A 12,127-nucleotide genomic window follows, 5' to 3' on the forward strand; every position below is an offset into this window, starting at 1 on the left:
TTATGGAACACATTAATTAACTGAAAAATGTTGCATAGTGTGCCTTTAATGTGCATTTAAAGACATTTCAATTAGTGAAAAAAATTGCAGGGGGAATATAAAAAAAAGTCTAATTAACAAAAACCTTCACGACCCCATGCAGTACCTCTGTGGACCACCTAGGGGTCACGGACTCCCTGTTGAAGACCTCTGATCTAAGAGAAGAATGACTATGAAGCAACAGCAAACCATGAAACCATGAACAACGACCTAAACTGAAAAGTTCAGGTCACGTGTGAAACCTAAGGCCTTCGAGCCTATTCTTGCCAATTAGAGTTTGATTTGAACAAATGCAGAAAAAAACAGGTTTAGTCATGAACTACAGGCAGTGTTGTGCATGAATGGTGTTCACTGAATATGTTCATATGTAAGTGAACGGTGAGCTGAATGGATCAGTTTTGAAGTAATGAACGTAATAATGAGTGACACACACACACACACACACAGCTCACGTTCGCGTTCAGTTGATAAGGACACTTTTCATTGGATAATGTCAGATTTTATAGCACTTATTACGGCAGACAGCATGATAGAGCATCAGGTCTACTGCTAGTACTAGTCTGCATGAATCAGACTCATCTGCTGGTATTCCTGATGCCAGTTTAGCAGAACGCTCGGCAGAGTTTAATGAACTAACAAAGGAAGACTGGCAAAGAAAAACTTTCATTTTTCTGCAAACTGTGCCTGCTGGGACTTAACAAACAAGTCGGTACGTCAGCCACGTCCACTTCAAATTTAAAGCGACACATCGTGTGAAAACATCTGTGCTATCTGGGGAAATATCTGCTACTGAATGAGGAATGTAGGAAATCATTTTTATCCAGATCTTTTCAGCAGAACCTGAATGTTCCTGACTGTTTCTGAACTTCTGTGTTATTTGGCTAAATAAAGGCTTCACTGCACATCCAGTATACCTGGACTGCATCCAGTATTTTCCATTTCTTTCAATATATTATGATGATACATTTAAAGAGTGAAATATAAGGTTCTATTGTAGGATTGTGGCTTAATTCACCAAACAAACTTGAACTAGTTAATTTATAGGTTTGTGAATTTAGTCCATTTTTTGAAAAAATGAACTATGAAGGTGAGCTAGTTCATTTCCATCTGTGTGAACTGACCTTTGAGCTCATTGTTTTTATTTATGAACTGGTACAACATTGACTACAGGCATCTGTTTTTTACAGTAAAAAGTAGCTGATCTGCTAAATGAAAGTATAAAATCATAATACTAAAGCAGTGTGCTGTTTTTAAATGACAAAATGAAATAAAAAATTTAAGATATTTTTCTGAAACATAAAGACAATGAGGCCTGAAATAGAAAAGAAAAAAAAAACGGAAACTGATTATTCCTCTCCTTAATGTAAGGCAAGGAATAATCAAAGAAGCAGCCAAGATCTCCATGGTGACTCTGGAGGAGCTGCAAAAACCTACAGCTCTGGTTGGAAAAAAATATATATATCAACATGGGTATAGCTATAGGTCACAGATTTGGCCTATATGGCAGTGTGTGAAATATAAATATGGGCCTTCTTGCATAAACTGCGTGTTTGAAATTGAACATGCGTTCCATCTGAGCACAGCATGCCCATGGCGAAACATGAATCTGACGACATCATGTGGGTTTATTTTTATTTCCAGCACCAACAGGAAAACTGATCAGACTTGATTGGAGGATGGAAAGAGTTAAAATAAAATAAAGAAATACTGTCAGTGTGCAAAATTTAAACAAAAATCCAAGAAACGGGAAAAAAAATGTACTTTCACAAATGCTCCCCATCCTAACAATGTGTTGGTTTATTCTATAAAATATTTCAAATACGATGGAGCTGTGCTTGTAATAGGATAAAATATAATAATGTCTATAGGGTAGGAATACTTTATAAGGAACTTTATTATCCAATATGGGGTTATTGAAATTAATGGAAGTGAACAAGGGATAAAGAAAAGTGCTTGATCCACAAAAATCCCATTATCTGAGCTTCAAGAGTTTGTCAAACAGGAATTTGAATCATAGATCTTTATGGGAATCACACTGTTTGAGATTAAAATATATGTTTTTTTCAAGAGTTTGTTAAATATTTAAGACAAACATGTATTTCTGCAAAGCCATTTCCTAAGTGCTTCATGATGATCAATAAAACTGTCCATTGTGGATTAATGCCTCACCTTCTTCAAAGGTAATGTGGTGCATAGAGGCAGAGCTGGTAAACTCCAAAGGACACTCCTGGTTCTTGGCGTCTCCTTCGCCCTCATGTCGGATACCAAACATCCTTCCCTGAGGTTCCCAGCCCTCATAGTGGGAGTAAGGTGCTGGACAGGTGTCCTGGTAAGGGTTGGAGGGTGGGGAGGGGCACATCTCCTGAGGATAGGCAGAGTACTGTGGGAAAGGCGAGGTGGGGATCGGCGGCAGAGGGGAGTTTGCAAGGGGGCTTTCAGTGGGGAAAGGACTGAGAGAGGAGGAGTGAGATGGAGAGGGGGAAGAGGAGAGGTAGGGAGAGTCCAGCCACGGGGAAGGAGACGGGGAAGGAGGCTGTGGACCGCGGGAATAAAGAGGAGGGAGCAGTTCAGTGAAGCCTAACTCCAGGTTCTCAAAACTGGGGTGACGTTCGGACAGGGTGCCTCTAGACCCGCCTGGCTCCTCCACAGCGCTGTCTGGTTTGGAGCAGAACTCTTCATGGTAACTCACGACTTGGCATGGAGGGGAGTAGGCTGACAGGTAGGGGGGCAGTTGGAAGCTGAGACCCCGGTCATCAGAAACGGGGAAACCTCTGTCCATTCTGGGAGGCCCTCCAACTGGACAGACCCCGTCCAGGGGTGTCACAGAGGGTCGGGAAAGTAACGGATCTTCCTCTTTAAACATCACTGAAAGGGAAAAAAAGCAGAGGAAATATCTAATATTAATAACTGTACGTTTTTATCCGTATTTTATTGTGTGGATCGCCTCTGGATCAATGAGATGGTAAATGGCATGTACTTATATAGCGCCTTTATTCAAGTTAGGAGACTTGACCAAAGCACTTTACACTACATCCATTCACGGACACACTCACACACTGATGGTGGCAAGCTACATTGTAGCCACAGCTGCCCTGGGGCTCACTGACAGAAGTGGGGCTGCCGTACACTGGCGCCACCGGGCCCTCTGACCACCATCAGTAGACAATGCAGGTGAAGTGTCTTGCCCAAGGACACAACGACACTGAAAGTCAGAGTCGAGGCTTGAACCGTCAATCCTTCGATTTCAGGGCAAACTCCTACATCCAACGCCACTGTCAAGATGTGAAGTTGATGTCAGCCAATGATTAGCGGGTTAAGACAGTCGATTAATGGAGGATTTTCTGATGTTCACACCTCATAATTACTAAGTTGGCATAAGCCAGACTGATCAATGAAGTTATATTTAAAACCACACAGTATCCATCTGGAAAGGATTATATGGAAAGTGTTCACAAATGGGAGGTACATTCAGTGGTATTTAGAGATGGGAAGTAACGAAGTACAAATACGTCGTTACTGTACTCAAGTAGATTTTTCTGATATTTTTACTTTACTTTACTACTTATTTTTATGGCGAATTTTTACTTCTACTCCTTAAATTTTTACACAAATATCTGTACTTTCTACTCCTTACATTTTTAAAAATTGGCTCGTTACTTTAGTTTTGAATCATTTCAATGGAGTTACCGTTATTATTTTTCACGTCATCAATACCAAATTCAATCTAATTGGATGGGAATCTACGTTGCATTTGACGCACCACTACAAGATGAATGGACAGATTCGGTGGTATTCATTCGCGGCAAATCATTGCAGCTTGGTGGCGGTGGCGTTAGCATAGTAGTATGGACGACGAGATGATTGAAAATGAACACAACGGAGATCTAGTCCTATTGGCAGACATCCATTTAAAATGTAGGCAACGGCATGAAAAAAGTAGTTTCTACTTTTACTTTTATACTTTAACTAAATTTACAAGCCTGTACTTTGTTACTTTTACTTGAGTAAAGAAGTTTAATCAGTACTTCCACTTTTACCAGAGTATTTTTTTAACACAAGTATCTGTACTTTTACTCAAGTACGGAAAGTGAGTACTTTTGCCATCTCTGGTGGTATTAGTTGAGCTAATTTGGTAAATCATTGAGTGGTACCTGCCTCCCAGGTATAAACAGATAAATCAATCACATAAATGTTACCAAAACTGGTCGGGGGGTAACGCCATAACATCTTTCCCACCCACAAAGGCAAAAAATCACATACTGTTGCTAATAAGTCACCACTCCTTAGCAACAGTAGGCAGGTAAAAAACAATCCAAAGGACTTTGTTTCCAAGTTTGAAGATGTTCCTCTTCCCATCCAGGAAGCTTTCTTCCTGGATGGGAAGACCTAAATGTCAGGATGAGTTTGAGGTGTGACCTGGATCCTGAATGAGAATCTTCACCTGCGTAAACCTCAAACTCAACGCTCTTCCAGACATTTTGAATTGAGAAAGCTTCCTGGATAGGAAGCGGAACGTTTTCAAACTTAGAAACAAAGTCCAGTAGATTGTTTTTAATTTTCTTTTTTAAAATGTCAGAATTAGCGTTGAGTTCAAAGCTTTATAGAGTAACCCAAAAACTTGTTTTGGCTTAGAAAACATGTAAATTGAACTGGAAGAACGGGTCCGCCACTTAGTAATGGGCAGTCTTTGGGGTTCTTTGGTAGCCTGTAATACCAGATACTGGTCTATGCCTCTGAAAAGGGGCCGTTAGGGGCATTGTTGGCCTGGCCGACCAGGTGAGACGTCTTGGTCCCCTGCCTGGGGGTCGGGGTTTAGATGATAGTGGGAAGGAATCAACTCTATCGCTGCGTTGTAGGTTTTTGAGAGCTGAAACCTGAGTCCACTCCTTCTGTTTAAGGTTGGTTTTTCTCTAAACATAAATGGCTTCCTTCACACCCCTTTCAAACCACATGTCTCCTTTCCTGTCCTGCTATCATCTCAACCCCCACCCCCATGCAGGGGACCAAAACATTATTGGCCTGGTCAGTCAGGCCAACAATGCCCCTAACGTTTCCCCCCTCTTTCAGAGATATAGACCAGTATCGGGTATTGCAGTCAAAGATTGTTAACAAAGATCTTAACTACACCCCATTACTAAGGGGCGGACCCGTTCTTCGGTTTCAATTTGCATGTTTTCTAAGTCAAAACAAGGCTTTGTATTGGGCTACTCTATTAAGCTTCAAACTCAACCTTATTTCTGACATTTTGAACTGAACAAGCGTCCTGGATGGGAAGCGAAATGTCTTCAAACTTGGAAACAAAGTCTATTGGATTGTTTCTTAACTTTTTTTGGAATGACAGTGACCTGAATGACTGAATCTTCACCAACATCTAAAGTAGAAAAACAAAAAAAATGCAGGACAAACTAAAACTATTCGGAAGGTGTGACGTGTAGTACTCCATCCACCATCACACACCCTGCTCATGTATGATGTTGTATATGCAATGAAGGAAGGGATAGAAGCCTAGTTTAAGGCATAAATCCCTGTGGGGGCCCCCACTCTTCAACTGCCCCGTGATTCTGCATCAACACCAACACAAAATAGAGTGGACGGAGGCCAGGGTCCCCCACACACAGAATTCCCTAATGGCACCAATTCAGAATTCCTACTGTATGAGGGAGGAGCATAGCCCTTTTATTTGGCTAGATGTCAAGGTCTTTCCAAATGGGAGTTAGCCTGCATGGGAGAAATGAGGAACTATTCGTTTTGAGATGTTCCCAGCAGGCTCTCATAAATAAGATATCTTCCAACTTGATTTGTAGATAAATTGTAATCAAAGTATTTATTTCTATAAAAATGTGTGTGGCATCATAAACTTTTGAAGATAAACATGATTAACTATTTGGTTTCTATAAACGCTTCTAATCAAGTTTCTTTTTTTTTTTTTTTACCAATCATAACGCAACAAAGTATTAAAGCACGCTTCCTTACTTCCATTATTTAATTGTTTTGGGGGGAAATTTGGCATCTGGACAAGTTTTGATCAGGAAATCTCAGCTGGATCAGCCTTGATTTAACACAGGTGATTTATATCAATGAATGCTTTGTCTTACAACACATTCAACACTAAAACTCATTCAGAACTTTAAACAAAGTTTAAAATCCTGATGTAAAAGAATCTAGATGCCACAAAAGCAATGAGATCAAAGTTTTTCTGATTTATTAGTGAGCTTCTATCTGTTGGCACTACTTTAATATTTAAGTTTTTAAAATATATCTACATTGTTGTCTTTCAAAGCTTTATGAATAAATTGATAAATTATTAGTATTATGGGGACTCAAAAATCTAAATCATAAGTCAGCTAGATTAAAAAAAAAAAAGTTTTGATGTGACCTAAAAATCTACACTTAGCATATTATACTAGCTTTAAAAGGTTTTAATGAGGAAACTTACCTAAGACCTTTTCTGTGAATCTCTTCTCTGTTTTCTCTGAAAACTTCAAAATGTATGATATGGAGATACAGTTTTAAATTCATCCCCGTCTGCAAAAGGATTTCTGTTTCTTTAGTTTTTACAGTCTCCTTAACACTTGCCTTGCTGGGACTTTTTTGTTAATATAACACTCCTGGTAATATTATTGCTAATATGTAATGTATTCATTAAAACCACGATGAGGTGGCAGCCTTTATCCTTGTCATTGCATTGCATAATGAAGGTTTATGTTCATGTAGTGAACAAGAAGCTTTGTGTCTCAATGTTATTTTATTCTTATGATATAACTGATAGATTTTTTTCAGGTGATCAGGCCTATTAAGCCTGTAAAGGCAGGTGCCTTTTAGTCTGAGGCAGGGAGTGAGGCCCGAAACGTCACTGAGTGTTTTTGTTGAATAAACCAACTTTAGAGCAACAAATAGTGCTTATAGTCCATATTTTATTTTGTCACTTAGATATTAGGGCCATCGGGTGAAACATCTACTTTTTTTCTGTCATTGAAAAGGAAATAGATCTGGACAAACAGTGTGCTGCTATGGTGTGGAGGTAGAGAACATGATCATATACCAGCTGTTGCAGATTCAAATCCCAGCCCTGCTGACCTTAGTGGAATGTCTCTTCTAACCCATTTTCCTGTGGCCATAATTTTGAGAATAACAAAATAAAGGCCACTAGATCCTAAAAATAATCTTAAAAAAAAAAAATCTGGACAAACGTTCTGTTTCACCATATTTATTCACAGGTGGAAGATAATACAACTAAATTTTGTTCTTTTTCACAGACTTTTGTTAAACCATTTGTAAGGTAAGGGTGGTGAGAAGAGTGGGATCTGGAGTTCCCTAAGGCTTTATAAAAAATATCAGACACTATCAATGTGTTGATTAGTTATTTAAAAGTGGCTCCAAAAACAGACCTTTTCTGTCATAAAGCTGAAACATGGTTTGGCATCAGGTCTATTTGCATCCAAATGTGGCCAAATCAACACAGGCAAGGTTTACCAGGAGTAAATTAAGTTTTCTATTTAACTTCTACAAAGTATTTAGACATGATAATAAAAAAGGTACCACTGATTTATGCACCACCACACTCTACAGATTTATTTAATTGTGACATTATGCAAATAATTGATGTTACACACCTAAAGCAGGATTGCATTTTTTTCTGGCTAGACTTCTATCTGTCTATGTTGCTGTAAATATGAGGAGGCTTAATAAAGTCGGTGTTAGTCAGAGGTAAGTAAAGAGTGGTGACTCACCAGGCAGATACTTGAAGCAGTGAGTGCAGCTTCGCTTCCTCTTCCCGTTGGAGACGTACAGACTGACAGAGACAGGCCGGCTGACAGAGAGGTCGCTGTAGGCAGGAACCCGCACACACAGCAGACACTGCAACAAACACAGAAAAAGAATAATTACACACACATGCACACAAATACACACATATATAACTATAAATAGTATTCCATACTATAAATATACATAACACAAGTAAGATGCTTCTGTCATTGTCTCTGGTTCAGGAGTTTATATTCTTCTCCCTCTTGATATTGCGCCTGTTTCCACCACAATTTTTCCTTCCACTCAATTTTCTGTTTGTGTACACAACCCCCTTCTTTAGTTATGACCTTTTGTGGCTAACCTTCTTTGTTAAAGCTGTCGGGGACTATGTTCTGGACCTCTGCTACGCTAGCAGTCTTCCTCATGACTGCGTAACCCACTGACCCAAAGTGAGAGACTGGTTAAAGACTCAGCAAACCTTTCCAGGTATTTACAGATGAGTAGCTGATTAGGTTGAGACACTACGAGTTTCCAATAATTATCCTTTTCATAGTGAGTCAAAATCATTTAAATTACAACCAACAAAGGCTGATTGATATAAATCAACCAATGTGTGATGATTCTAGAAAATAAGGCACATAAAGGAACATTAAATTATTTTACGTATTTCTGTGATCCGACATATGACAACATACACGTAAAATAATTTCCTGGGTGGAGCAGCAGCAGCAGCAGCAGCACACAGAAATAAGTGAGAGATTCCTTAAATTACCTCATTGCTGTTGTCGCGGTTGACATGTGCCTCCTCCTCCCACTGTAGTTTACCATCTAATGGATCAGAACAAAAGGCAAAGTTAGCAAAACAGATCTCATTTTACTACAAAGGTGCAAACTCACTACAGCACAATAATAAAATTAAGGTAGGATGAAGGCAGAAAGTATTCACTCTTAAGATGAAAAGTGATACTAATCATCATAGGCTATGTTCACATTGCTGGCCTTGATGCTCAATTCCATTTTTTTTTTTTTTATCCAATTTTTTTACGTTGCCCTTCACATTTCTAAATATATGCGACGTGTATGTGATCTCCTGTATGAACTGCATTCATACAGCTTAAATTTTCTGCATGCGCAGCAGAAAAACGCAATGACGTCACAAGCAAGTGTGCTCCGTGTTTACGAAAGTAAACATGGATGGTAGTGCTGGAGAACATCTAGCCATCTTTCCCAACCTTAAAAACTGAACCTTTCCAAGATGGTTAAAAATAAAGACTGCTGTCCACATCATCGTCCGCAGTAATTGTTGTTTTTCTTCCAGGTTCTGCATAGAAAGACGCAGAATTGTGACTGTTGTTGAGTATTAATGTAGTTCAGGTCAGATGAATACAACCTGGCGTTCACACACAGGTTTACATTAGAAAAGATCCGATTTGTATCGGATTCAGGACCACATAGCCAAGCGGCCTGGGTCACATTGGAAAACATCTGTGTCCTTCAGACCGCCATGAGAAGGTCGGATATTCGCAAAAAAAAAATCAGATTTGGGTCACTTCAGGCTGCAGTGTGAACGTAGCCATAGTTACACTAAAACATATTTTCTGTCTGTGAAATAAAAATGAAACTGAATTTTAGATTTTAAGAATCATACATTTGCAGAAACATTCCACTTTCCCCTTATAGTAAAAAATTGGTTTTAAAGATTTTCATAACAATTAGAGAAAAAAGAACAATTTTACAGAAGGCTGTCAATTTTTCATTCCTCCGGTGTTTTGATAGACAGCACAAAATGTTAGACTGACAGTAAGAGAAATGTCTCTTTGTTACCCAAAATAATTTTTATTAGTTAAAGGCCATGTATCCTTCATGTGAAGTGGATTTAGGGCACTTTAAACCTGCTAGATTTACTTCCTTATAATGCTTATAAAGGATCCTTTTTATCTAGTAGAGTAGGAATAGTACTTTTCGGTTTTTCTTTCTTACATATGTACCCAGAGATATTTTAGTAAATATCCAGGACTATAGAGAAACAACACTGATTAGATTATATGTCTCGAGAAGCTTATAATAAAATTTCAGCATGTTTAATCATTGGCATCTTTTCATTCAGAGGTTGATTTTTAGATTCTTATTTTAAATGGATATCAGAAATTTAACTAATGGTTATTATTTGTGATAAAATCTGTTCTTTGTGGCTTTAAATTTAAAGTATTAAACGTTGGAACAATAAATAAATAACAGTGACTGGTAAAAAATGACAACTTGTAGCTGTAATCACGTCTTTTTCCAATGACATGATTGATCTCATCCCCCATAATCTGATTGACAGTATTCTGGCCAGTAGCGGCTGACCAATAGAGGGCGCTAGGGCACCACCCCACCCACCCAATGACCCTAATTGATATAATTAAATTTTAAATGAACATTTAAAATATTTTGAAATATGCTATATATATAATTTTTAGATCTGCAAGATAAATATTTCGTCTTCAATGACTAGTAAAACATAGTCATTGAAGATGACTATGTTTTACTAGGGCGAAAAAATGTTTACCGATTGACTATCGTTAAAGATTGTACATCCGCAGTAGCTCCTCTGCAATACAAAGGTATGGGACAGCTCAGGGAACAGCTAAGCTAAGCTGCACCCTGAGGTGACAGGAAGTATTTGCTCACCACCTGCTGCCACAGTGCAGAAGTTTTGCGGGTAATTGACAGGTCGAGACGCGGGGGTTGGAGATGCATTGGAGAGAGAGAGAGAGAGAGAGAGAGAAATGGAACAAGAAAAGCCCTTTTCCAGGACCTGGTTTAGCTTGAAGGCTTGGCTAACTGCATGCAGTGAGGCTAATGCTTTATTCTGCTGCCTTGACTGCCTCCTTTTGCAAACATCAGGATCTGACCCAGCATGGATATAGACAGGTAGGACTGATTTAAGGCACTTTTTAGAAAAGGTAAAGAGGAATAAAAACAATCTGGGATTCACATGGAAAATAATATAATATAGTGTACTTTTTATAGATGTTTGTTATTTTGCATAGTTGCTCTTAAATAAACCCATTATCAGAAAATAAATAGTTTTTATATATTAAAATAATATAAAGCTGACTAATAACTTCTTCATTAATAAACTGGTACATCATTTTTTTAAGTGTGTGACACAATATTGGACCATTAAAAATATAGATTTGCCTTCAGAAAGCCTCAGAAGAGCAAAATTTATGTACAAAAAGTAAACCTGTAATGAAATTATAATTTTTTTTATTAGGTGTTTAAATAATGTTTTTTGTTGTTGGCATTCATATAAATGTACTGGTGTTATGTTTTGGTGTATGCATATTTTGAATTTATACCCCCCCCTGGAGAAAACTCCACCAGCCGCCACTGATTCTGGCAGCACGTTGTTTAGACAGGTTGGTGTCAAAGTCATACCGGACCCTCTCTCCATGAAGAGGACTCTGGAGATGGGCAGGAAGTTGGTGCCACTCAGCAGCATCTCTTCGCCTCCCTCCACAGAGCAGGAAGTAAGGCTGACTGACTCGATGACAGGCAGCTCCTGGGCTGACCGCTGAGCTGAAGCATTAAAGAGAAAAAAACAATCATCTATTGTAGAATCACAATAAAACAAATCTAGAAAAATGTCAATTTGGTGCCTCTTACAGCATTCAATGGGTAAAGAGGCGACCTGCAGGGCCAAGACTCGTCCAGGTGGAGCCACAGGGGGCACTACAGGGAGGTGAGTACGAAACACCAGACGGACGCGAGTATTTTTCCTCCCGACGTCCGTTTCACCTTTCCTCAACTCGATGTCAGAGTTCCTCAGCTTCAGAATCCCAGCACAGTCAATGCTGGAAGTTAAATATTACAGGATGAGATATTTTCTGGAGACTGTGTCCTTTATTGCTGCTTTAATACTTATCTTTACAATGATGAAAAATAGCTTGACACGACTAGTGATATAGAAAGAAATGAGAAAAAAAAATCAGAATTTAAAAAAATTTGACAATCGTATTAAAGAATTTATCTTAGGCTTTATTATCAAAAGAGAACAAAAATCATGTTTTCAAATAACTTAATCAAAAATACCTAGGCAGAAAGAAAGTAATCTTGACTGTGACATAGTTCAGTTAAAAATGAATTTTAAAAAGTTTGCTTTAAAGAGGCATGATGGAGTTTTCTATTGATACTGCCACCTGTGGCAAATACACAGAACTGCAGCTCAATTCAGTTTATTTATATAGCTACAATAAACAACATGTCATCTCAAGGCACTTTACAGTTCACCAGATCATACATTCAAATTGTTTTAAAGTTTTCTATCTAAGGAAAACCAGTTGATTGCATC

At 38.5% G+C, this 12,127-nt stretch overlaps 1 protein-coding gene across 1 annotated transcript in view; it reads right to left on the reverse strand.

The window, feature by feature from the left end:
• The window catches only part of nfatc4 (nuclear factor of activated T-cells, cytoplasmic, calcineurin-dependent 4), a gene marked incomplete at its 5' end in the record, with an annotated part of 23,263 nt that overhangs the window by 2,073 nt on the left and 9,063 nt on the right, over positions 1-12,127 (reverse strand). The window contains 5 exons of the mRNA XM_015399543.1: positions 2,209-2,904; positions 7,770-7,896; positions 8,561-8,616; positions 11,215-11,355; positions 11,443-11,630. Coding sequence (XP_015255029.1) covers positions 2,209-2,904; positions 7,770-7,896; positions 8,561-8,616; positions 11,215-11,355; positions 11,443-11,630 — 1,208 coding nt within the window. The remainder of the gene's footprint in view (positions 1-2,208; positions 2,905-7,769; positions 7,897-8,560; positions 8,617-11,214; positions 11,356-11,442; positions 11,631-12,127) is intronic.

The sequence above is a fragment of the Cyprinodon variegatus genome, unplaced genomic scaffold (genome assembly GCF_000732505.1).
Source record: "Cyprinodon variegatus isolate N-32 unplaced genomic scaffold, C_variegatus-1.0 Scaffold1023, whole genome shotgun sequence".
Taxonomy (NCBI): domain Eukaryota; kingdom Metazoa; phylum Chordata; class Actinopteri; order Cyprinodontiformes; family Cyprinodontidae; genus Cyprinodon; species Cyprinodon variegatus.